This window comes from Mya arenaria, chromosome 6 (assembly GCF_026914265.1).
Source record: "Mya arenaria isolate MELC-2E11 chromosome 6, ASM2691426v1".
NCBI lineage: Eukaryota > Metazoa > Mollusca > Bivalvia > Myida > Myidae > Mya > Mya arenaria.
Window position 1 is genome coordinate 53,827,704 of NC_069127.1, and position 27,668 is coordinate 53,855,371.

General features: G+C 35.2%; 1 protein-coding gene and 1 long non-coding RNA gene across 4 annotated transcripts; both read left to right on the forward strand.

Moving 5' to 3' along the window:
• The first annotated feature begins 957 nt into the window (after positions 1–957).
• LOC128237048 (uncharacterized) lies at positions 958–25,702 on the forward strand. 3 transcript variants are annotated; one of them, XM_052952236.1, is made up of 7 exons: positions 958–1,016; positions 5,911–5,993; positions 16,465–16,540; positions 16,686–17,112; positions 18,489–18,670; positions 20,233–21,538; positions 22,036–25,702. In XM_052952236.1, the coding sequence occupies exons 2-6, from the start codon at positions 5,959–5,961 to the stop codon at positions 21,532–21,534; spliced, it is 2,022 nt and encodes a 673-aa protein (XP_052808196.1). In that variant the 5' UTR covers positions 958–1,016; positions 5,911–5,958; the 3' UTR covers positions 21,535–21,538; positions 22,036–25,702. The 3 variants fall into 3 exon arrangements, with proteins under 3 accessions (XP_052808196.1, XP_052808195.1, XP_052808194.1); XM_052952235.1 differs by lacking the exon at positions 5,911–5,993 and adding an exon at positions 7,917–8,308 and having other exon boundaries at positions 967–1,016; XM_052952234.1 differs by lacking the exon at positions 958–1,016 and adding an exon at positions 7,917–8,308 and having other exon boundaries at positions 5,952–5,993.
• On the forward strand, positions 9,499–14,986 carry LOC128237049 (uncharacterized). Its single transcript, XR_008261487.1, has 4 exons — positions 9,499–9,888; positions 11,195–11,356; positions 12,125–12,239; positions 13,299–14,986. It is a non-coding gene; the product is annotated as an uncharacterized LOC128237049 (long non-coding RNA).
• Positions 25,703–27,668: the final 1,966 nt, after the last annotated feature.

The following is a 27,668-nucleotide window of genomic DNA, read 5'->3' on the forward strand; positions in this document are numbered from 1 at the left end:
TATCTCGTTAAAACGACTTGCTTACCTCGTTTAAACGACTAACCCTTTTCGCTTAAGTTACTTAGTAACTCGTTAAAACTGCTTAGTATCTCGTTAAAATGACTTGCTTACCTCGTTTAAACGACTTACCCTTTTCGCTTAAGTTACTTAGTAACTCGTTAAAACTACTTAGTATCTCGTTAAAATGACTTGCTTACCTCGTTTAAACGACTTACCCTTTTCGCTTAAGTAACTTAGTAACTCGTTAAAACTACTTAGTATCTCGTTAAAACGACTTGTAAACTCGTTTAAACGACTTACCCTTTTCGCTTAAGTAACTTAGTAACTCGTTAAAACTACTAAGTATCTCGTTAAAATGACTTGGTTCCTTGTTTAATCGATTAAAGTATATCGTCAAAACGACAAAGTTACTCGTTTAATCGACTTACGTATGTCGTTGAAAACGAATTATAAACCTGGTTTAAACGACAAATTGGCCAATCAAAATCGAATATTAAAAATTGAAACGTACCTCAGATCAGCCGTTCTGCATCTATGGTTATGGTCGGTTTTTAGGCGCTTTTGATTGGCCAATTATGTCATTTCAAGTCGTTTTAACGAGATACGTAAGTCGTTTTAGGGAGATAAAAATAGCATGTGTGTCACTTCTATAACACCGTAAATAGCAATACCTATTCGCATTGACTGTCCTTATGATACACCGATACGTTCATCTGTTTATCATTGCGAAAACGATTTTAATGGGTTCGTAATACTAAAGTATCAAAGCCGATAATCTTAATCATCTAATTATTAATTGATGAGTATCAATATTTTTTAAAACAATGCCATTTGTTGTAAGACATCAGTTTTTTTTTTGCATAATTGACAATCGCATAGGCCGTTTTCCAAAAATGTTAAGGTCGAATGAAAAACATCAGAACTAATCACATAGGATAGTAGAAGTAAATACACGTAGGACTATTTCAGTGTTTAGGAGCAACTGTGCAAGGAACTACGCGAATAAAGATACACAGGTAAGTGTTCATTATATTAGTATTATTTTTAAAGAAAAAGGGTTATATAAACAATTAGAAAAAATGTATATAAAAACTTAATAATTAGCAACGAGTGTTTGTTTTTCATTACTTTTTTCCCGTCGATTACAAAGGTGACTTAAATGTCGTATGGAAGTATTTCTATCAAAAGGCTTGTGTCACGGCTCTTTATACCGAGTACCTACATCATACCATTCGGAACTCCCGGTCGGCCATTTTCTATCGAAAACCGCCTCGGATATGTAGACGGTTTACAATGACAGAAATCTTGATATCTAACTACGCTGCAAGTAGATCGCGTAGTAATTTCAATTTAATAGTTAAATCTAATGACTTTATTGTTGGGGTTCTTAATTATTTATGCAATAAAACACTTCATTGGCAATCAATTAGGATTTAGTAATATACATTAAACGTTAAAAACTACACTTCATTTATTTAATACTATTATTTATTTTTATTTTTTACAAACTACTCATACTGATGTATCGGCATCCGTCCAAGGTTGTTTTTTTATGGAAAATGGCCAAGGAGTTCTGAATGTCACCACGCAGTAGTTTGCGCATGCGTCATGATGCGCAGACAGAACCGCGGTCAGTAGCTATCCTTTTTTTAGAAATTTGACCGATTGTTCAAAACTAAGTTAAATTTAACAACATGATTAACGACATTGCTGTTAACTTTTAAACGCGACCTATTTCATGATGTGTTGATATATTTAAATATAACAATTTTAGCTGAAAAGTCGTCTCAAATATTGATAAGAACACTGTGATCATAGGTATATCAATTAAACTTCGAGAGCAGTAGCGATTCAAATGTTAACAACTTTGTTAACTTTAACAAAAGTCCGAACAATCGGCCAAATGATGGTTTTCGGGTAACGTTGTTTCCCTGCCCTCAATGTAAACACCCGCCGAACTAAAAGCCGGAAAGTCGCCAAAACAAAGGCGAAAACACGCCATCTTTTGTCGCGTATTTTTGTGGCGCATATGCGTGTTTCGCTTCGAAGTGAATCAAAAACGTCGTCATTTTTATGATAATTTCATTATAATTATTATTGTTGTTATTATTATTATTATTATTATTGTTATTGTTATTATTATTCTTATTATTTTTATTATTATTATTATTATTGTTATTATTATTATTATTATTATTATTATTATTATTATTATTGTTGTTGTTATTATTATTACATATAGCGAAAAAAGTAGTATTAGAATTAGGTCCCGGCAGGGGCGTAGCTAGGCCGTTTCGAAGTATACGCACAATTGTGGTTGAAAAGGGCGAAATGCCCTTATGGGGGGTCAGGAGGGCTCCGCCCCACTGGAGCTCTTGGTTTTGTCATAGGTCAGCATGATACTGTAAATCGAAATAAATGTATTAGTACATGATCATCAGCATTTAATCAACGATTAGAATACTTACTACATTTTCAGCCAAAGAAATTGCAGATAGGCTTTCACTAATTGGTAGGCAATCATCCGATACACACTCCCTGCGTCAGATTCTGCGCTGACAATATATTAGCCAAAGAGGTTGTAATCTAAGTCAGTTATTCATAATAATCAAGAAGGACTCGTTCGCTACGCTCACGTCGCCCATTCTTAATCATTAAGAATTCACTTCATGTCATCTAACTATTACACATTCAATTTAAAAATGCTATGTCTAAAACGGTTTCGTAGAAAATTTAAAAGTGGAAATTGTTTAAAATAGTAGAAATGCATATGAACGTTTGTCAAAAGGTTTTCCTTAGCTCATTTAACCTTTTTTAACACGAAACAAAATTCTATTTCATAGCAATATATCGTTTAAAGTATGCACTGAAGGAAATTGTCTACGATTACTCCATAAAATTACACCCGAAAGAGTAATGCAATACGCGATACTTCATCTGGGCGAAGATGTCTATTACCCGTTGCGTTTCGATTTCCCGTTCACGGCAAACGTGAAGCAGTCCAAGACCGGAAAAGTGACGACAAAATTAATTTGGGAGATGGGGGGGGGGGGGGGGGGGGAGCGGGGGTAAATAAAAAAGATCCTTCAAATTGTAATGTTATGTTACAGAAGGTATACTCAAAAAAAGGTCAAGGACAATTTCTGTCGTATTCATAAGTATAAACACAAGCTGCAATGTGCAATTAACATTTTACCGTGTCGTGAACATTCATGAAGCATATTTTTTACCCGCAGTGTATTCGACAATTTTGAGAAATGAGTCTTGTCAATATCTGTAGAGAATATTTGTTTATCTGATATTTAAAATCAAAATATATCTTTCATATTAACAGTTAAAACAGACACCTCTATTTTAAATGTGTGCTGTATCGTCCTCTTAAATCAAATGCTACGGGGCACTATCCATTTAATTATGCTTCACAAATAACCTATACAAAATATACCACCTTGGGGAGGAAATTGCATAGAAATGTTCCCATTTTGCAGCTAAGAGTTTAGTTTATCAGCATTGTCAACTGTTTGAAGATTATCTTTGAACATGTCAAGATGAGGAGGTTCAAGGTTGGCGTTTGATATTTTGAAACTTGCCGCTTGTAAACATCGTTCAGATATATTAAGTATTTATCGACGTTTCATTTATGACTGAACAATAAGGGAAACTAATCACCAGGCTTGTATAACTTGTATAACTGGCTCTGTATACTGCATGGATAAAAATGCGTTCCTTCAAGCAAACGGTAAACGAGGCTCTAACTGAATAATAGGATTTTTTTCTAGATTTTATTGTCTCACATATTCAGAGAACGTGACCCGCGAAAGCTCCCCCACCCTTATCCTTCAGTTTTTATTGCATATTTTGCCACAAATATTTTCTGACTTGTGTGACGAATTGTACGCACGGGCGTATTGTGCGTAACGGCAGCTACGTCTAGCAAAAACTTGCCATATGAAAAAAGCGATTTGCAAAAACTCGCCACGCTAACTTAAAAGCGCAAAATTGATGGCAAGGGTACACGCCAACGTGAAGAACCATTTCTTCGTGTTTTTCTCTTGATTTGGTCGCTTTTCGCGTGGTATTTTGCAGATTGTTGATTTCTGTGTAGTGTTTATTCCCCATCACGCTAAACCCCGCTTTTATTTATTGTTAGTTTATGCTAGATCGTTGATAGGAGTGACCCCTTTGAGAAATGTAACAAAGACAAAAATATCAATTTAGGTTAAATGTCAATTTCAGGCCACAGGGGCAGGTTGCGTTGCTTTGACACACCATGCCCCCGTTTGTTTTTTTATCAATTTAAATAAGAATATGATGTGGTAACTTTAACTTGTGATAACTGGCAAAATATTTTTATTTTTTATTTTTATTGTATTATCTTTGTAAAGGGTGACGACTTGAGCCTGAATTTCCATATATTTGCCGACATGACCCTGTTTAAGAGGCCTTAACTTTATCAAATCTGAACTAAACTCTACATATTTGGACTTTCCTTGTAGAGTAAGTGTCAGTCTTTAAGAAAATGTACAGTATGAACGAAAACAAATGCAATTTCAAACCCGAATTTCCTAAAACATGTTACTCGACGAACCAACTACCCGCTAATTTCACCAAAATTTTCCAGAAAAAAATGCATTATCCCGCTATTGCATCATCAATTCAACGCGTGTGCTTAAAAGAAACAATATATCTATCACGATACAGGTGAAATTGAAGTCAAATATCGTCCAACAGAGCCGTGCACACGATTTACAATCTTTGTTTATTTCTTTACGCATAGGCCGACATGGACATTGCGCAACCGGAAATTATTCACGGCGCATGCGTTGGTGGCCTGCTTGCATCTACGATATAGTTGCGTTGCGTGGGTAAATTTGTTCGTGTATACTCGTACTAGCTGGCATGTATATTTATTGTAAACAAAGTATGAAAATTGTTTTGTTGCGTGCACGGCTCGTGCACGTGCATGGGACAACATTTGACTTTCTTTTCACCTGTATCGTGATAGATATATTGTTTCTCTTGGGCACACGCGTTGAATTGATGATGCAGATATTTACGCAAAAATTGCTCTTTCCAAGACAAAAAAGTTGTAAAAATGGTTTATCTGTGAGAGTGCAGCTTTAAGACGTGTTTCAGAAGCTTATGAAACATTAGATTGGACACCTGTGGCAGTAGAAGGGTACTTTGATTTCGAGTACGCTGCATATCATGTGAACGATGTGCTATTCTACCATATTCAGTTTATAAAGGATATCATTATAAAAGCAGATAACTGCATGACCTATTAATTGGGATTAATTGGTGTGCTCCCCCACTGTTATAAAACAAACGATATTAAATGTTCCATTGTGTATTCATTATTGAGCCAGATCTATAATCGCCCTATAGTTTCAGAAACATATGCACAATATCGAAAAGATACGGCCTCCTGTGAAACTTGAAAGGCATTAATCATGAAGCGATTTATAAAATAAAAATACCCATTATAATATAGGTATAATAGGTATATTTATTAAGTTACAACAATTATTTGAGAGACTTTGTTATACAAACAAGCATACAAATCAAAATCTATATAATAAGTAGTAATAGTAGTAGGCAGAACATGGTATAAATACTATTTTATAGTAATAATTTACGAGTAAAGTATAACTATATAATGTATTGTTATTTTCTTAAGTCATAAGCTTGGAGTAAACTTATACTTCTTGAATTGCAAGACACGCGCCGCCAGCGTTTACGTTTCTGTCATTGAAGTAAAAACACACATTATTTTGCGATTTTTTACAGCTCATGATTTGAATAACTGGTGTTATCTCCTTTAAGGGTTTGCATTTATGTGTGGGACAATGAAAATAAAGTTTTGTTCTTTTCTGTTCATTACCTTTACGTAGATCGATTATGTTTCAGTCAGTCTGCAAGAGACTGCATTGTTGGATACACACGAGCGTTGAGTAGATGACGTGGGTAACCGACGACGAGAAACTGATGAAGTAACATTTTGTATTAAGGCATACTTATGTATTGTCGTATATGTTGTGCATATGACTTTTATGCACCTGATGTATACAACATTACTTCCAAAACTGAGGCGCCATGGAGTATTTGTGGCAAGACAAAAATGACAATTAATACCATCTAATTATGGTGGCTCATTTTACGCTTTGTCTTTTCGCGGCAAAAATGCGAAAAACTAAAGGCGAAAAAAACAATAAATAAAACTGAAGAGGCTCTCCGCCACGTAGTTGGCGCATTTTTGCCCTGCAAATATCTGTGGATATTCGCATTATCAAATGTAGTCCTCGATTTGGTGGCGTTTCTCTTTCAGTTTTCGCATTTTCACACCGCCGATAAGTGATTTGTTTTGCCAAATCATAGTTTGAGTTCGAATTCAAATAAACACCGCATTTAACGTCATCAATGTTTATATCACAGGTACCCTCTCTCCCGGGTACCCTTGTAGTACTGTATCGAGTTAAGTAACATGTTTTTACTTTGTTATCGTATGTTTGCGTTGATCGTTTAATATGTGACAGGGAACGCCGATATATATATATATATATAGGATCAAAATTAAAAAGTCAAACATTCTCCATTGCTTTAAAAAATGAGAGAGAGGGTACCTGTGATATAAACAATCAATAGCAAAGAGGTATCCCGTGCCGCTGCAAAACCGAAAGTAGGGTGTTTTTATGAATTTACCACATATTTTAGACTGTTAATTGCCATTTGTATGAATATGATATATAAATGAATACATGTAATATGTATGGGGTGTACATAGTCAAATCAGTGGTTCATTTAAGCCCGCAGAACATGCAGAGGCGGTGGGCGAGGCAAGACATATCAATATTGTGTAGCTTATTGTGGAGTTGCAGTAATTGAAAAATGGGCAAATTTCTAAAACAGACATAGCTATAACATTCTTGTGTTCCGTGGTATACTTCTTTTGCACATGACATACATTCTTTCATAAGTTGAATGAACATTTACTGGCTTGTTGTCCATCGCCGATTTGTTTTCAACAGAGAATGACCGGGGCATGTGTAAAGAGTGTACCGTTTCAGTAGATTTCGCAAAGAGGGTACCGATACGGATATGCACCGTGTGTATCGAGCTCTCGATTTATAAATTTTGAGCGGCTAATTAATGGATCTAAATCGCTTGACTTTCAACTTCGAGTGCTCGACCTATACTACAACTCACGTTTTTATTTTACCGTTGGTCCAGACTTTTGTATCAGATAGGTGTTAATTAATTTCTCCCACCACAGATAAGTAGATCCAATAATTTAACCATGCTAGAAATTCTTATCTTGCCCACGGGCGAAGATAAAAATATGGCACTCCTTTTTAATGGTCACCACATTGTAATTATCTCCCTTGTTAAAGACTGTCGTCTGTAGTATCATGGATACCTCGTCTTGTGGCAATAATTAGAATGCTAATCAATTTTTTCTCGCTTCAAATGTCACCATAAAACAGTTTTTACGCATATGTCAAGAAATAATGCTTTACTCTCCTCGGAACTATTTAAAAACCGATTTGACTATTAACATAATCTGAATCCATGCGCGCATATCCATGACAACCACGAATTATCGCATATCCATACGCAATTATTTTCACTTAGCACGAAAGAGTTTCAGCAAAAAAATACATTTTTACTTAATTTTGTTTAACTAAGGTGGGAGAAAAGCATCTACCATGGCCGCTCGTGTAAGATAGGTTCATCCCGACCCTCGCGCAGGGTGTTTTGCGGAAACTCGGTAAACCTCGTTTCCGCAAAACACCCTACGCTCGGGTCTGAATGAACCTATCTTACACTCTCGGCCATGGAAGATACTTATATTCTCATGGTCAATAAGAAAATGATCTTAAGAATAACGCCATAACAACCTTGTTTTCTAATTTCAGGATAAAGCGTAACATAATTTTAGCTCACTCTATTGCGACGCAAAATCAACTTACAAACAGCTAAGAATCGAGATGTTTTGAACTGAAGTGCTACACGTTTAAGTGATAACTACAACCACTTAATTTGCGACAATTTTTAACGGCTTCCCGATGACTCATCTTGGTTCGTTTTGAATGATGTCGTCACGAAATTGTGATTCTTGTACCAAGAAAGGGATATCAACAGCTGCTGTTTTGTTCTGTAAACCATGCTTCGTCTATTTATGTCAACCTTGCATAAGTGAACACTTGGTGTGGTTACCGCCGAGTTTGAGGCTGCAGCAATTGGAACATACAATTGCGCCTATAAGTGCAAGCATCAGCAAGCTTTCAGAAAACGAGGCACATTTTTTGTAAGTGTTTACTTTACATCTTAAAACTCGAAAAAAAATAAGTGGTCAAACATGTGAGATTATAAGTTTCTTCCATGGCCGAGAGTGTAAGATAGGCGCGAGGGTCGGGATGAACCTATCTCACACGAGCGTCTATGGTAGGTGCTTTTCTCCCACCTTAGTTAAACAAAATTAAGTAAAAATGTATTTTTTGCTAGTACTCTTTTGTGCTTAGTGAAAATAATTGCGTATGGATATGCGATAATTCGTGGTTGTGACTTGACGCGAGAAATAATTAATAAGCGTTCTAAATAAGACAAGGTTTTGCCTTGCTACAGACGACAGTCTTCAACAAGGGATGTAATTACAATGTGTTAACGATTAAAAAGGAGTTCCATACGGGCATTTTATAAAGTTAAGAATTTCTAGCATGGTTGATATATTGGATCTACTTTTCTCCCACCTCTGATAAGTAGATCCAATAATTTAACCATGCTAGAAATGCTTATCTTGCACACGGGCGAAGATAAAATTCCCGTATGGACCTCCTTTTTAATGGTCACCACATTGTAATTACCTCCCTTGTTGAAGACTGTCGTCTGTAGCATCATTGAAACCTTGTTTAGTGGCAAAGCGTTTTAATCATTTCTCGCTTCAAATGTCACCATAAAACAGTTTTCACGCACCTTTCAAGAAATAATGTTTCACTCTCCTCAGAACTATTTAAAGACCGTATTGACTAAATAACATAATCAGAATCACTGCGAGCATATCCATGACAACAACGAATTATCGCATATCCGTACGCATTTATTTTCACTACGCACAAAAGACTTCCGGCAAAAAATACATATTTACTTAATTTTGTAAAACCTTAGGTGGGAGAAAAAGCATCTAGGATAGCCGCTTGTGTAAGATAGGTTCATCCAAACCAGTAAACCTCGTTTCCGCAAAACACCCAACGCTCGGTTCGAGATGAACCTATCTTACACTCTCGGCCATGGAAGATACTTATAATCTGAGGTGGGAGTAAACGTTTTTGAACGGGGGCCCTTCAGGGCCACGTTCATAGTAGGCACTTCAGATCGTTACTAAAAATGATTACACGGTGATTCGGTCGAAATAATGCGCTCATTGAATGCTTGAATACACATGACATCTTTAAACTTCAACAAATCTGAATTGATCTATAGTAATGTACACTTGAACTCGTACATTTTGCATATCCCTGAAAATGCAGCTGAAAAAAAATCACAAAATGAAGACAACATATTTATACGCAACCGCTCAAAAACGGCGAAAAACTAAATGTATTGTTACAGGTGTGAGTCGGTATAAGAAGTAGTTACCATAATTGATTAATCGATATCAAACAATTCTAAAATTTCCTTAAAAATGAAATGATATGTAAACGTTATTTCACTGATCAATAAACAAACAAACGAAGTGAATGCTTTTTGGAAACCGTATATCGATAAAGTATATTATACAGATTACTCCGCCTATATTTAGCATGATCATTTCACTTTTCGATCGTCGCCATTTTGTAAGCGCCCTGCCTACAAGTGTCTCATGGACTTCAGCTGGACTAAATGTGTATTGTAAGTATTTTAAAATCAGATTGTTACACATGAACGGCTCTACGTGTGCGTGACATGACGGTTATTGAAATTGCTTCATTATTTGCACTGTATACATATTGTTCTTTGTGCAAATATCTGTGTTTTACCTGCGTTGTTTATGTGCGTGACCTACATTAATTGAGAGGCCTAAATCATGAACCTGCGTGTTTATTCTATTATTTAATTTGTTTAGATTACGATGTGAATTTGTGTAGTTCATCTAGCTAATTTTAATGACGTATATTATGCTTTTCGTTAATTTATGCATTCGTGCCGTTCGTGGCTCAAACTGCTTCGTGACCTTAGGTGACCTACTGCGTAGTTACATACCAATGTACTCAGTAGCGATGTCAAGTCGATTGTAGAAATCTCCCCTTATAAATCTCATGAATATTAATTTTTCACGGAAGGCGACTCAATGCTGGTACCGGTTTTATACACCCTTTAAAACACATGTATCAACATTTGCGGAGAACCATGTGGCTATTTATAGTTAATTAGATGATGAAATATTCTGGGATCCCAGAGTTCACTGAAAACGTGGTTTTTCTAAAAGAAAAACGAAAGTGAAAATTTGATTAAACGTATTTTTCATGTTTAAAGGCAAGTACAAAGGATTATTTGGTTTGTATTTAAGTATGGGAGGGGTCTCTCATAGTTTTTATCACTTTTGATACGAAAACAACTGGACTATGAACGTTCTTAGACCATTTATAGACTTAGCAAAATGTAAACAAAAATCCAAAATGGCTGCCGCGAAGCGAAACTTCATTTTTCACTTAGTCAGATGTTTAATGATTAATGCATGAAGCAGTTGCTGACAGCTTCAAAATGCAAGTACACCTTGTGTAAATAGGTGTAACCATTAAGAATAAGTACATTTTATGTCTGTTCTTTAAATATTTGTTAAAAAACCCCATGTTTTTTCACAAAGTTTGTGTTCGTCCCAAGTTTCGTACGGTTTCGTTCTCAAATATGTTTACAGTATGTAATAAAGACGTGTTTATATAAAATAAAGCCAGAGAAAAATGCCAGTTTTAGGTTACATCAGTAGTTTTCTAACTGAAATGTGATATTGGGTTCATCTTCAAGTGTTGGCTTCATCTCACCTGTCATGAGCAGCTTTTGGTAGTGGTGGAACACTTAAAAGTTGAACCCATCAATTTAAACTGGTATGCCAGTTAATGTGTTGATTGAGTATGTTGTGTAGGCTATAAGGGCGTCAATGATTGTATGTTTGGGTGTTGTTGATTTATTTATTTTCCTTTCTTATTATTTTAAACAGACCCGGGAGGAACTGTAAAGAGCCAGCCAGACAGCCCGCCCGCCGAGCTGCCCACCCGCCCGAGCTGTACTTTGTGTATGCCAACATGCCGCCATGCTGTAATTTGTTAGTACTTCAAGATCATATAATGGAAAATTGTATCCAAACTGAAGTATAAAGTGGGTAAGTTTGGGTCATATAAGCCAATTGATACTGTTTGTTCCATTCCTAAATGAATTCCTTTCATGTTGTTTGTCGATCATTTCTGGTGCGGCTTTGATAATAATATTATTTTCTAATGAAACTGCTGACTCGTTTTAGTCTTTGGTCTGTATTGTGCATCTATTTGCACATTTTGTTTGCTCTTTTAAGCAAACATTACATTAATATAAAAATTCTATAAGCAATTAAACAAAACTTACTGCACATTTGATGCAGAATGATGTTTTATTTAGTGTGCATATGATTTTCAGCTTATGGACTAGAAAACATCTACTTCAACAATCACAGCAACACAATGAGATCCCTATGTTAAAGAAATAATGCCACCTTTCAAATAATTCATTTATTCATTCCATCAATCATTCATATATATCCATTTATTTATGCAGTTTATACATTGAAAAACTTGACATTTCTTAAGGCAAAAGAAATAAAAAGTGAAACACTTTCATAAAGATTAGAGCCTTTTCCCTTTATGCATTAAAAAACAACCATAATACATTATAAATGTTTTAAAACCCTTATGTATTGTTTATTTCAATAGCCAGCCTGGTTGCTGTAGCCACAGGGGAATTTACATTTCTCAAGGCAAAAGAAATAAAAACTGATCCACTTTCATAAAGATTAGAGCCTTTTCCCTTCATGCATTAAACAAACAACCTTAATACATTATAAATGTTTTTAAACCCTTATGTATTGTAAAACATTGCTTTTGTGTCTTGCTTGCAGATCATGATGTGCCAATAAGCTCCAGTTAGCTGCGCCTTTTTCCTCTCACCGGTAGTCCTGCAATCTGAATCCAGGAGATGCAGCTCTGAATCCAATATTTCAGAAGAATGAATATGTAAGTCAACTCTGTAGTACTTGTTTGTGTGTAAATGATCAAAAGAGTGAGATTTATAGCAAATCAGGTGTAAATAAGCAACTTATAGACATTGGTGAAGTGCTGTACTCTGATTTTAATGCCAAATCTAGCCTTCAAAACAGATACTTAAAGTTGTTTTTTTATTAAAAATGGGCATATTAATGCTATCTCTGCATTTTCTACATCATGTAGCCACCCCATACATGAAAATACTAGCAGTTGTCACGAATCTGTCAGTTTTGGTGTTTTTTTACCATTTCTTTTGTTGCGCCATTTGTCCCTGAAGCAACAGTGGTGTTTAGACTGTCTATAAACACATTATCACTAAATTTCTTTTGTTAAACTGAACAGTTCTGTTACCTTTGTATATAAGTGGATAAGAAAAGCAAAATTTTGACAAGTTGAAGCATTTCAGTTTGGCTCTTTTTGTCATTTTTGTTATGCGATGGTAATTTGTACGTAGTATGTGCGTCCGTGCGTCTGTAAACAATTCATGTTTACACGATACAGCCTTCAGTTTTGATTGTATCTTGATGCAACTTGTACAGTATCTTTATATCCATAAGAGCTCGGTTCCTTTTAAAAACCAGCCAGATCCACTCAGCCAGTAGAGCATACGCCCTTTTGGGCCTCTTGTTTATATAAAACTCTAAGCGCAAAAGATGTGCAAAAACCTTATTTTGCTTAGAAAAAACTTTTAAGAGTAGGCAGGTCATTTTTGTGGTGCTGGTCTGTAGACACCATTGAAATCTACAAGGAAAACTTTATTTGGTCAAATTATTCCAATGCATAAGGAAATAATGGCACTTCAAAGGTTTGCAGCTTACCATTTGAGGGAAATGGCTGTTTCTGCTTTTTATGAAAATACCACAGGTGCTAATATTTGTCTCAATCATTTATTGTTTAATATATCAATTCCAAACTTTCAGTATGTGTTGCATATAGCCTGCAGATGAACTATATCAGTTTTGAAGCCTGTTCCCCCCTCTATCATGCAATGAATATTAATGACTATGTATGTGGTACATGTACTTTCAGAAAACTGAAGCCTTCAGGAAGTCAATGCCACCATGGTATTGATTTACTCAGCTCTGATGTACTCAGCTGTGATGTAACATGCCTTCAAGCCACTATCCGAAGACCATTCAGACGTTCTAAATGGACCATTGCCCTGTTGCCATGGAAATCATTATGAGGACGAGCACACAAACTGTCACTTATTTTGAATATGAGATGTACCACGAACTGACCATAAACTTTTCGGATGCTCTGTTTATTTCATGAGCCAATTTCGATGTAAATTTTACTGAATAATGACAAACAGTCTTACTCATAAGCATCTCTTACTCATTCGTATTCCACAACTAAACATGCTTGCAATTACACTGTGCCATCTATCATAATATAGCAATGCTGCAGTGACCACATTTTTATGTACCAGTTGTTGCTTTATACTGAAACTGACATATTTTATGTCCAACACAGACATTTACTGAATGTATTACTACTTTACGTTGATTTTGATATGTAAAAAAAACATTGTACTTCTCTTTGTACAAAAAACTTTTCATTTGCTATGTTGTTTGTTTCCATGTTCTGTCTGTATACAGATGATATGTTCATATCAATTTTTAGCTCGACTATTCGTAGAATATGGAGAGCTATACTACACACCCAAGTGTCGGCGTTGGCGTCACACCTTGGTTAAGGTTTTGTGTGCAAGCACACATAGGTTAATATCTCAGTTACTCCTTGAGGTATCGCATTGAGACTTGATACAATGGTACTCAAACATCCAACCTACTTAATTAACCATGCTAGATAACTCTACTTTGCATTTAATGCAAATTATAGGCTTTTATTATTTGACTTAGAAATTCTGGTTAAGGTTTTGCAGGCAAGCACACATAGGTAAATATCTCATTAAGTACTTGAGGTATTGCATTGAGACTTGATACAATGGTACTCAACCATCCAACCTACTTAATTAACAAAGTTAGATAACTGTAGTTTGCATTTAATTCAAATAATATGACATTATTATTCGACTTAGATATTCTGGTTAAGGTTTTGCGTGCAAGCACACATAGGTTAATATCTCAGCAGCTACTCGATGTATTGCATTGAGACTTTATAGAATGGTATTCAACCACTCAATGTCATTGAATAACCAAGATATATATATTTGCAAATAATTGCCCTTTATTATTAGACTTCAACATTCTGGTTGAAAATTTCCATGTAACCACATTTATGTTAATATCTCACCACATGAATTGCATTGAAATCTTATCCAACAGCGAACCATGCATGTTTCGCCAAAACTGTTCAATCCTTACACTGACCAGACAGTGGCGAAATAGTCGAGCCCGCTGTCTCTGTGACAGCTCTTGTTCAAAATTAACGTGATGTTCATTTCCATTGTGAAACTTATCCCTTGGGAACAATATTAACATCTTTTAGCATACATGCCTGGATGAGTTTTAAAAAATGACCATATTATGCATAGTTACTGCATGAAAATATACAATGACATACATTTCATATCAACTTGTGTATCTGTATTTCCCTTTCAACTACTTCGAAATAACAAACGTCCCAACCCTAAAATGTTCAAACATATTCTACATACATTATTTTTATCTTACACTATATATATATGTTCTATATGTATATATCACGCCTAATAAAATTGAAGCCTGTCAACTCGTATGTTGTTGTGAAACATATGAACCCCACCTCTCAACTTCCCTGTGTGTTCCTATCAATTCGTTTCTGAAATTCCTGTCATCATTTGAAAAAAATGCTTACTCTCTCGGGGCCACCGTTCCTCGGCGCTTTCAGCGCTTTGATTATCTATACGAGGCTGCGAAACAATACTTGTACTAGTATGTTTGTGAATGGGCTATTATTTGAGAAATGCGTCATCCAGGTATTTGCGTTTTAAGTGAAATAACTTTGTAACTTAACTGTACCTTATATGTGTAAGTGTAGCTACACATACAAGTATACGTTGTGTTTCGCAGCCTTTCTGAGATACTGATATTATACTTTTCTTTGACTATCATGCCAACTATATTAGAGGGTTGGATTGGAGTGGTCTAGTGATATAAGAGTGGTTTACATCACCACCAGGGGTACCTTCTCATTTTCTACCCCAAGAAACGGAATCTAGCGTGATTCTATAACCTGACAGCTATCGTCACAATTGAGCTGAAATAAATGCGTAAAACTAACTGTATTAGAGGTTAATGAAGTACGGGAAACTACTTGAAATGCATTTGAACCGTAGAAAAAACAGGGGAAAAAGTACATTTACAACGAAAGACATATTTTACTAGCATTCAATACATCTTTTGTTGAGAAAAACCACGGCAATCGGTATAAAATTTATAAAAAAAAACATACAAAAGGTTTGTACAATCTAAATAAAAACTATGCACTGCAGAGCATAGCAGTATACACATGTATACGATATTTACATTGCGCAGCAAAACGATACTAGATTATCATCAGTATAAGCCTACAGCTATTTTACGACGTCACAGGACTACCAAATGATGTCGACCCCTCAGTGAAAGTATCCGGTTTGAGTCGGTTGGAGCTATCCCTTTATTGACGAACAATAACACGTGACACTTAATGTTGCGTTTCAGAAGTAAGAGTGTTAGCATTTCAAGTGATTCTAGCGGGGAATCAAACCTGTGACCCATTGGTAGACAGTCAACAGTAATATGACCACGATTATACAGATCAGCAACAACGATTCATTTATGTGGATGTTTGATTCATTCATTTCCCCAAGCGACAAAACTGATCCCAACTTCGGCACGTGCAGGAATGCTGAGATATCTTCGACATTAACTACCCAATTTTATGGCATTTTTGGCGGCGTATAGAAGAACATTGTATGATAATTTAAACGGTGATGCAATGACGTCAGAGATGGACTGACGGTTGCGTAATGTAGGGAATCGAGAAACCTAAAAAACAAGATCGGTCCCGAGTTTTTGTCATTTAAAACTGTAGGAAAACCGCTAACAGTTCTCATATGAAAATAGCTCCAGCTTTCGAATCGCTTTCCTACTGTATCACATATATTTGACGTGGCAAAGACAATTAGTTCAAATAGAATATTGGATTTTGGTGTGACTGTTTTTAAGTGTCTCGACTATTCATTATTCACAGATTTTATTTTTAACAGGTCAGAAGCCGATGAAGACACTGTGAAAGTCGATAAAAAAGACGCTAAACAAGACGATGTGCCGGTTCGCAACCCGGTATTACAAAATTAATATAAATATATCAACAGTATTTAAGTGTTATTGTCTCTTTTAAACATTTATTTCTACACAATGATTGGTAATTGTCTACCTTTATTGATTTTTCAAAGCACAGCCAATTAAAACTATTAACGATTTTCAGAGAGAACCCAGTAAGCCACAAGGTGTCGAAACTACGGCAGAATCAGTATTACTTGCTTGGAATAAGCCAATCGATAAACGCGCAGGAGATTTGTACGAAGTTAGATATATCGAAGTAAGTAAAGAGAGAAAACCCCGATGGGCTACTTTTCAAAAGAAGTTTGTCACAGAATGTGGAAAAATAGAAGGGCTGAAGAGTAAAACATCCTACCAGTTTGTCGTTAGAGTTGTTGATGAAGAAGGCGACGAAGGACCAAAAAGCGAACCAAGCGATATTATCAAAACATTTAAATCCCTTGGAACCCGGCTTATCAGGCACTCGAAAGTACTCGACGAAACGCATGATCATCCAACGACGTACCTCCCTAGGATGAAGGAAATTAAAAAAGCCAGGAACGCAAAAACAAAAATCAGGAAGTTTGAAATCGGTTGGTATGATTTAAGTAAATAAGGACTCTATGAAGATTTAAATGAAAAACAAATATCGAAAAGATTAGCTTGCCATATGCAGGGAACGTCGTTAAAATATAGCGTAACTTTATCTCCTCGTGTATATTGATTTTCTTCAAACACATATTGTCCAAAGCATAACTCAAAAACAATGAATGAAACTTTTAACATCGATAGATAACAATGTTCAGTTATTGTGCAGATATGTCAATTGGTGGATAATTTCTGGCAAAGTTATCTCCCTTTGTAAATTGTTCGATTCTACTTGAAACAACTGCTATTCATAGCTCAACTTAAAAAAAACTGCCAAATGGAAACTATACGAGTAAGTCATTTTTAATTAATTATTTTAATATTTAAAAGCATTTCTTCCAACCTTCTCCCGTTAAGCGGGGACATCCATGTCTAGTTTACATTGCAGACACCAGTGTGTGATATATGTTTTGGATGTTTCATCGAGGTATACTTGTCTATGCAACTAACTGTACTGATTTTCGTAAAACTTCAAAATGAAACATACATAACTGTTTATCGTTGGTTTCTTGTAACTTTCATATAATTATGTGTCGGCTTCGGCTTAATCAAGTGTGACTTCCTCTTCCCTTCAAATCGCGATTAGCACTTACATTAATTTGAAAAAAATACCTTGTTCTCGAGTTCAAATATCATTTCATAATCAGTGTTATCGTAAATGATGTTTGTCACAATTGTATCGTTAAACGGTTCTGAGTTTTTCTTCAAAATATTTAACATATTTCAAAGGATACAAAATAATGGAGGTACCAACTTCACTGTATCAACAGGACGAAAAAGACTAAATTCGCCAACGCGTCCTTGTAACAAATTAATGTTCTTGGTCGAAACGTTCGGGAAGTAATGTTAATTCAAAATAGTTCAAGTATTTTGGAATAGTAAGATATATTAGTTAACAAGGGATTGAAATAATATTTATTAAACATTAATACCACTTCAGATAATGTTTTTGCGATTCGCAGCCCGATTTTCTTATTATATATGTAACTGGAGAAACAGCTATTGTAAATGGCGGAAATGAGTCATATAACTATACCAAAAAAAAAACAAATAGCAGGGTCATCTTCGGCTTTATCTTATAATTGGACAATACTTTACTAAACATTACCCAGTGCAAAAACAACACGTATTATTATTAGAGCGCGCGAGTTTAAGAATTATCTCGTTTGCTGTTTGGCAGAAGAACGCGATGAATATTTATAAGAATTATTGTAATGGCTTGCGTTTATTAGTAACTAAACACAAATTAAATTTCCAACAAAAGCGATTATATATTTGTTCAATGTTTTAAGTTAACAAACTTTATGAAAACTTTTATCAGGTAAGCGAGATAAGTTGATCAGCGAAGAAAAAACAATACTGGTTGTTGGAGAAACCGGATGCGGAAAAAGTACTCTGATAGATGGCATGTCGAATTATATCTTTGGTGTCAATTTCAACGATCCTTTTCGCTTCCGAATTGTCACCTCAGAAGCAGAAGAAAAAGAGCGACTCGGAAATCAGGTACCTCAATTCTAAAGTTAAGTTCACACTATAGCTTATTTGTGTACTGTAGAAACTAGTCTTGACAGCAACCAATATGACCCCGCATTAAGAGAATTTTACTGTCGCGGAACGAGAAAACCAGCATATCTTGGCTTCGTGTTTGACAGGATGATTGTCATCAACGATATGCCCATACACACAGTTTTCATCATTACTTTGCTTTTGTTAAGCTTAAGAAAACCAAAGAAATTTATTTTTGTACGATCAGTTTTCAGTTGTTTCTATACCGCGTGGTTTTACGTCTTATTATAACTGAATTTTCATGAACATTTTATCCACCCTTTCAATCGTACGGTCAATATAGGTTCAAGGCCACTGTTACTAAAAATTGAAAAAGTGCTGCTAATGAATACCATTAGTTAGGTTAGACATATTGCGACCATACTTGGTTTATAGGTCAGTTTGTGGAGACCTTTCATGCGTTTGGGGCCCCTAGGGTCACGGTCAAAGTCACTGTTACTAAAAATAGATAACCACATGTTCTGGGATTACTATATCGTACAAGACATGTAGAATGTTTTAAAATGCTTTATCCACTCAAACAATATTAGAATTGAACTGAATTAAAGAAGTAGTGTATTAGTAATAAACGTTGAAAGAAAGAATTTAAAGCTGCATTCACTTCGTAGTTATACTTCTAAAATATTTCATTTTCTGTTAAAAAAAAAACAACAGAGAAACAATTACTAACATTTTGAATTTTAAAAAAAAACTCATAAACGCGAATCAATATTGAACGTATAATAGCTTTTATGACAGATAAACTAAATGTCCATTTGCAAAAATGGACTTTTCCTTTATAATCTTCAGATATATAATACATTTAAGAAGGCCAGTTTGTCTCTTTTTTTTATTCAAATATTTTTAAGGGCATTTTCTTCTTTTGTATTTTTTTTTTCGCCCAATCCCTTTTTTTTTATTTCTATATCGAAAATACAATTTGTTTTTACATGAAATATACTATTTTATATACATTTCAAATGCTTTTGACGTGTAGCTGTATAAGGTGCTTTTTGTATACGTTTGAATAAAAAAGTAGATACTCGTTTAGTACGAAATTTCTTTTAATAGGGTTGACATATTGTGACCAAACTTTGCATGTTGGAAGAGTTTATTGAGTATTCAATGTGATTGCATTTGAGGTCTTATGGTCAAGGTAAAACTAAATCCCACAATAAAGGCCGAAGTTCTTCGGTCAATCTTTGAAAACCTGGTTTTGACGCATTGCGGCGTTTCTTGTTTACTTTTTATTTGACTTTTTATTGCTTTTGATTGGCACATATTACATCAGATTGTTATCCTTAATATGAAAAGCGGCATATAGCCGAGTCTCTATTCTACGACAGATCTTGTTATCCTTCTTTTCCTTTTGTGTACCACGTAACTGTTTTGTTTTCTCGTAAAGTGAACATATGAAACTCATTCTACCGATTTCTCTTAAAAAGGATCATTTTAACAAATTTGCAACATGTTTTAAATAATAACATTCCTATCAGAATTAAGTTGTTTATTTCTTGCAGGCATTATCACAAACGGACTGGATTTCATGTTACACTATTCACCCAAAACACGGCAGTCGTTTAAAATGCACTTTGAATATAATAGATACTCCCGGATTTGGAGACACTAGAGGTCTCGAGCAAGATCAAAATATAGCTGACCAGATTCGAGAGTTATTCACTCATCAAGAACCGAAGGGAGTGCAGAATATCGATGCGGTTTGCTTTGTGGTAAAAGCATCAGATTTAAGATTGACATCGATTCAAACCTACATTTTTGAGTCAATCATGTCCCTTTTTGGGAACAACATTAAGGAAAATATATGTACGTTGATAACATTTGCTGATGGAGCCGAGCCCATGGTTTGTTCTTCCCTAAAAGAATCCAAATTGCCCTTTGGGAAGTACTTCACCTTTAACAACTCAGCATGGTTTGCTGCAAATGAAAACGTTGATGCAATTGAAATGCCATTGTTTCTCTGGAATATGGGAATGAAAAGTTTTAAAGATTTTTTCAACCAAACAGAAACCTTCAAAACGGAAAGCCTTCAATTGACAGCCGATGTTTTAATCGAACGATACAAACTTCACATGACACTCAAGAACTTAGATGCATACATTAAACTTGGTTTGGCAAAGGTCGACCAGATCAATTGTGAAAAGAAGGCTTTTGAAGATGCAATCAACGACATGGAAAGACACAAAAATTACACTGTCACAAGGAACGTCGTAGTACATATAAGAAAGGATCCGGAAAGGGGGTTTGTGACCTTTTGTACAGAATGCCAGTTTTTGTGTCACGAACGTTGTGCTTTTGAGGACGACGATGACAAAATGTATTGTGCTGTCATGAATGAGGAAAAGTATTGCACTGTGTGCCCACGGAATTGCTTTTGGAAAACACATAAAAACTTCATACCCTCGGTTTTTGAAAGTATCACCAAAACAGAAACGGAAACTCTTGAAGATATAAAAGCTAAGTACGAAGAAGCGGAGGGAAAACAGCTCACCAAAAAGCAAACAATTGAAATCATGGACTGTGACCTAAAGAAACTTGTTAAAAGAATTGAAGGTATGATAAGAAAATGTCAAGGATGCCTCAAAAAGTTATCTGAAATTGCACTTCGACCAGATCCTTTGACTATAACGGACCACATACAGCTGATGATAGAGGGCGAGAAAAAAGGTGGAAAACCTGGATGGGAAAATAGAATTAAAGTGTTGGAGGGAATCGCGGACTTGGCTGAACTTCAGAAAAAAGTTGAAGAAAGTAAAGGCGATGTTATTCGGGAATTTCTCAAAGATTATGAATCAATTGTCTAACCGGGTAAGACGTTGAAAAGTTTATTGTTATTATAATTTTAGAACAACTGGGACAAGCAGCGTCAATCTTGGTAGACAGGTTGATCATGACTAGCATATTCCAACCATCGATTTTGAGGTCAGTAGGTCAAACGTTAAAGTCGTGGTGACCTTGTTAGATACTAAGATAAATTTACAAAATTTCCATGCTCTATTGGGCGGTTAGTCGCGCATGACATTTGTTGTATTTTTTCCCTCTCAAAGGTCAGGTCAAAGTTTGACAAAATATAGTATCTCAGCAAAGATGTTTTACCCGATTACGGGAATACCGTCAATCTTCATATATTGTCTAGAATCACTTCAACGTTTGTTAAGATAATTGGAATTTTAATCAAACATTTTTTCTACATGTATGTTATGTATAGATCCTTCCGACAAGGCCCACTCGGGGGATTTGGTCACGCTCTTGTTATTGTATTATATTGACGTTCATTATATTTGATAGCATGTTTTTATTTTCAGATAAGTCGTTTTGCAAAACGAAAGATCACTGATTGAGAAACTGGTTAGACAATAGCGGAGTTCAGACCGGCTAGACATAAGTTGAGTTTAAAATACCGTTTTTATCGACCTGGAAAGAGGAAGCATTTTTCGAAAAGGAAAATGTTCTTCAACTTCAAATGACTTTGCATATCTGAGAATCGCCGTATTACGAAAGGACGATGTAACGTTTGTATATATCGTTGATGTGCAACATTCAAACCACGTGTACAACTTTATAAGTTTGTTAAATGTTTTGTTGTCAGTTTGCCTTCACATGCGTTTACATATATGTATTAGCTGTACAAAGAAATGCGTTTGCAAACGAACGCATACGTTTTATTATCATACAAATAAAGCGTTTATAGTACAAGTATTGCGTATATGTAACATTTCGATATGTGGCCAGACGTATCAGGGATTGGTCACGGTTATGTGGTGAATTGGCCACGATTTTGAGGCTAGTCATGTATTTGTGTATTACATACATTTATCATTTCATAAGGCATAGTGTGACATAACATTTAGAGAAAAGCAAAAATGAAAACATTAACATCATTGATTTAATCAATCTAAACAAATTACCTTTATAAAATATCCAGTCTGTCAGATCGTAATCAAATGAAAAATTTGCTTAAGTATTTATTTGGTGGCAAATGTTTTTTTATTGCAATTTATTTTACGTATGTTTTTTCATTTATGTTTTTCCAGTTTGTCACAAAATCTCTATTTCATCAATGATTTTTTTTTCAAATGTTTTATCTAGTTAACATTTTCCGAAAACCATTTGTCAATACATTAGTGTTGTTTTGCATTGATTGCATATGTTTTATTATTGTGTCTTTATTTCTTTTATTTCGAATGAGGGAGTTAAACACGGTTGGACCAATAGTCCGTATCGGTTATACTTCATCAGAATAAATACCTATAGAGGTGGAACACATGCATACCATATATTTATGCTTATTGTAGAGCAGGCATCGAAATGACTTAAATAATGTACTATGAATCTGATGCCGCTGAACCTCGGCCATGAGACGTGAGAAATTTTGCAAAAGTCATTCGGTGAAACCATAGTACACAGGAAACTTACTTTTACGACACGAAATAAAAAAACAAAAAAACAATGTCATTAATTGATGTTCAAGTGCATATGTCATATGTTTTCTATGTAAACTCTATATTATAATTGGACATTATGCATTTTTTTCCATAATTTTGCTTTCGTATTAGTGTAGCATGTACTGTATAGAACAGGGAGATAACTTATCCGTGTAACATAGATCGACTTTAAATGAAAGTTTCAATTCATCAATTCAATTTTAAAGTCGCACTACGGAGGAAATAAGATTTTCGGACTATATCAATGTTGTTGTTTTTGCCTCGAATAATCTGAAGGTTGACATAATAGAAAGTACTAATTTTTCTGAACTTTTATCAGAAGAATTGAAAAAGACAGATGTGGTGTTTGCTCCTGTTTAAAACAGTGATGCATAGATATTGGAAATTGAAATTGGTTGTTTCTATTCAATTAATTTTCTGTATATCCATGATAATTCATTTCATTGTATTTCTTGTTATAAATATTCATAGGGGTGTTTTTCTATACAGTAATTTATTGCGATAAAGTTCATCATCATATTGGTGTTCAACCTGTGTATAAAAAACAATCCACTTTTGGATACTTATGCTTATGTTGAAAATATTACTGATGATTTATTACGTCATACATCCTATTATTGCACCTTAAACGATAAGTTTATATATATATGTGTGTGTGTGTGTGTGTGTGCGTGCGTGCGTGCGTGCGTGCGCGCGCGCGCGTGCGTGTGTTGCGCTTTATTAATAACGGTAGGAATAAAACACTATTCTTATGCTTTTCATGTCTAGCATGTCCTCATGAAAAACTTAATTTTGAGAAATGTTTAACTCAAAGGAACACAATATAGATTGATTGAAAACAAATCTAGTTTTAATGCATTATAATGTTTAAATTCATTTGACTTCAATGATAAAATCAAACAAAAAACATATGATTTAGGTACAGATTAAACAAAATTATCCATTATAAATGCCTTTTCAATTAATATCTACAGGCCACAACTTCCCGAGTTAAAAACGCACCAAAACATCGCTAATATTGTTTATCTAAGTCATATTCATTTCTTTTATTTTTTTTATCTTAAAGTCAAATGAGTTACACACGACTATCAATTAAAATTCAATTATTATTTTTTGCATCAACCTACGTCTTCAAAATCGTCTATTGAAGAAGAAATAGTATAAGGATTACTGAAAGTACCTCACTCTACGTCTTACATGTCCTCATAAAAACTTAAGTTGTGATAAATAACAACTATCATTTAGGATTCATGCATTTCGAGGATTTATGTACTTATCATTTTAAAATGTCTAGGTTATCATCTCAAGTGTAAGTAACAATTCGTATAGAAACTAGTGTTAAACCCTATTGAAACATCTCTTCTTTCAATAACATTTTGTTTATACTAATTGTTTTCGCTATACGGTGAAGACAGATGAAGGCTGTATTAACTACTTTCGAGTCCGTTCCCAGGGCAGAAACATAAATGTACAAATGAGAATATTGTGAATAGTGTATGCTTAGATACTTGTGCATTCGGAACACCTCGCCCATTTTTATCGAAAACAACCTCGGATGCATGCCGGTATATCAATTGAAGTAGTACGTAAATTTTTGAATGATATCATTAATTAATTGAAGTGTTTTAGAGTTGTATTTATTGATTTAAGTCTTAATAGATTGCCATTGAAGTGTATTATTGCAAACATAACTGAGATTCCCAAGAGTCAAGTCATAAAGTTTAACTGCTAACGAAAATTACTACGCGATCTACTTGCAGCGGACTTAAACGTACCGATCTTGGAGTATGTAAACCGTCGAATTACATCCGAGGTTGTTTTCGATAAAAATGGCCGAGGAGTTCCGAATGGATACTTGTGCTATAATTTACAGTAAAATATTGTGAAAAGTGATACTTTGAACATTTATTTGATTTGTAGTGACATTCAATAAATTTAAAAATATAGTGCGCCATGTGGTAGTACTATCATACAATGTACTGATGAAGGATTTGTTTACACTAAGACATTTCCCAAACTTGTTGGAAATGTTTTATTATATAAGGAATGGTGGTAAACCTATATCATGTATTGTAATATGTAATTATGTTTTGTTTTGTAGTTCTACTATGGTTTAAGGGACTGTTTCCATTTTAAGGGTTCTTGCTAATCAGCAAGGGCTTCCATACTAATGCTTTACATAATCAGTATAAAAGTCCGTATTCTTTTTCATTAGAGGTTTTATTTTCAGAGGCGTTTTCGATATATAGTGTGTTTCATGATAACATATCCTGAAAAACACTTGTATCACCAAACACATTGGTTCTACGTTTATGATATTGTTTTGAACGTTTAGATATAAATAATTATATCAAACTTAATTTTGTCAAATCGTTATAAAAGATATGAATTATACCATAAATTAATTTGTCCACAAAGAAATGCATAAACTAAATCCTATAATGGTGATTGCAAAATAGCTTTCAATTTTAATGATAAATATTCGTAGGATAAGAGAAATTTTGTTGCTGTAATATTATAATAAAGATCGGACACCAATCTGCATCGTTTTCTATTATCATAACCATGTGCGTTTAAAGTTTTAAACCGCATCAAAATGAAGGAATGTCGTGAAGCGGTTTTTGATTTATTACAATTCCAATTAGCTCGACTGGCAAAAGAGCTGAAAGCTGGTATGAATAACTCTCTTGCTTGACAGAAACAAGTTATCTATATTTTTGAGGCCATAATCTCTCATTGCGGTAGACATCTAAGACACTTGAATCTTATCTTGGTGGGTATCGAACCCATGATCGCCCATTAAGGCAGACGACTATCACACTTGACCACTCGTATCTTGGCGGTGATCGAACCAATGACCTCTCATTAAGGAAGACACCTAAGACACTTGAATCTTATCTTGGTGGGGATCGAACCCATGACCGCTCATGAAGGCAGACGACTATCACACTTGACCACTCGTATCGTGGTGTTGGTCGCACCCACGACCTCTCGTTGAGGCAGACATCTATCACACTTGACCACTCTTATCTTGGCGGTGAACGAACCAATGACCTCTCATTATGGCAGACACCTATAACACTTGACCATTTTTATCTTGGTGGGGATGGAACCCACGACCTCTCATTAAGCAGACACCTATAACACCTGGCCACCATTATATTGGTGGGGATCGAACCCACGACCTCGCACTGAGGCTGACACTTATAATACTTGATCACTCTTACCTTGGTGGGGATCGTACACAAGACCTTTCATTGAGGCAGACACCTTAAAAACTTGACCATTCTTATCTTGGCGGGGATCGAACCCACGACCTCTCATTGAGGCAGACACCTTAAAAACTTGACCATTCTTATCTTGGTGGGGATAGAACTCACGACCTCTCATTGAGGCAGACACCTTAAAATATTGACCACTCTCATCTTGGCGGCGATCGAACCAACGACATCTCATTGAAGCAGACGCCTATAACACTAGACCACTCCTACCTTGGTGAGGATCGAACACAAAACCTGTCATTGAGGCAGACACCTATAACACTAGACGACTCTTATTTTGGTGGGGATCGAACCCATGATCTCTCATTGAGGCAGACACCTTTAAAACTTGACCACATTTACTTTGGCGGAAATCGAACCCACGATCTCTCATTGAGGCAGAAACATGAAACACTTGACCACTCCATTCTTTGCGGGGATCAAATCAACGACCTCTCTTTGAGGCAAACACCTGTTACACAAGACAACTCTTATCTTGGCGGGGATAGATCCCACGACCTCGCATTGAGGCAGACACTTATAACACTAGACCACTCTTTCTTGGCGGGGATCGAATCCATGACCTTCTAGATGACAAATGGGCACATACACCAGTAGATCAATCTTTTTGTTCCCAACCCTATTAAAAACATTTCGAGAGCTGTGAAAATACAAAAAGCAAAATTGTTTTAGGTCCGAGTAAGTCAAAATAACGTCTTTGATTCAGTTTGCTCTGACCTTTTTTGCAAACTAATATATTTGAGCTAAAGATTGTTCCTGTCTGACACTAAGTGGCACATATTTCAAACAATTGGTACACCTAACATCTACCGATTTTTCTCGGGTTCGAGTATGTTTAATCTTGTATAAACTTCTTGGAAAATAATAAACCATCTCTGTATCAGATGTAACAGGCCTATTATATTCGGAATTTATCTAGTTTGTTAAAAGAATCCACAAATGCAATAGTTTCTCGTACCAACAATGGAAGTTAACCATTGAGTTGTACTTTTTAACAATAGAGGGAAATGATGATGAACCTGTGCCTTCTTTCATGTTTAATAAAAATTGACCAAAGGGTCAGGTTATGGCCCGACCAAGGGCTCATTTTTCTATATGAACCATCTTTCATAATGGAAAAAATGCCCCAATATCGATCCTTGTCTGGCACGAAAACGCATAGATAATATATGAATTAGTGGTTGGCCCGAACTTTTAAAATTGTAAAGGATC

Excerpts from the sequence above, each read along its gene's own strand:
- LOC128237048 (XM_052952235.1), top strand. The coding sequence starts at position 8,091 with ATGATGTCGTCACGAAATTGTGATTCTTGTACCAAGAAAGGGATATCA. Across the intron at positions 17,113-18,488 it reads AATCAGGAAGTTTGAAATCG|GTAAGCGAGATAAGTTGATC; the intron begins GTTGGTATGATT and ends AACTTTTATCAG. Across the intron at positions 18,671-20,232 it reads AAGAGCGACTCGGAAATCAG|GCATTATCACAAACGGACTG; the intron begins GTACCTCAATTC and ends TATTTCTTGCAG.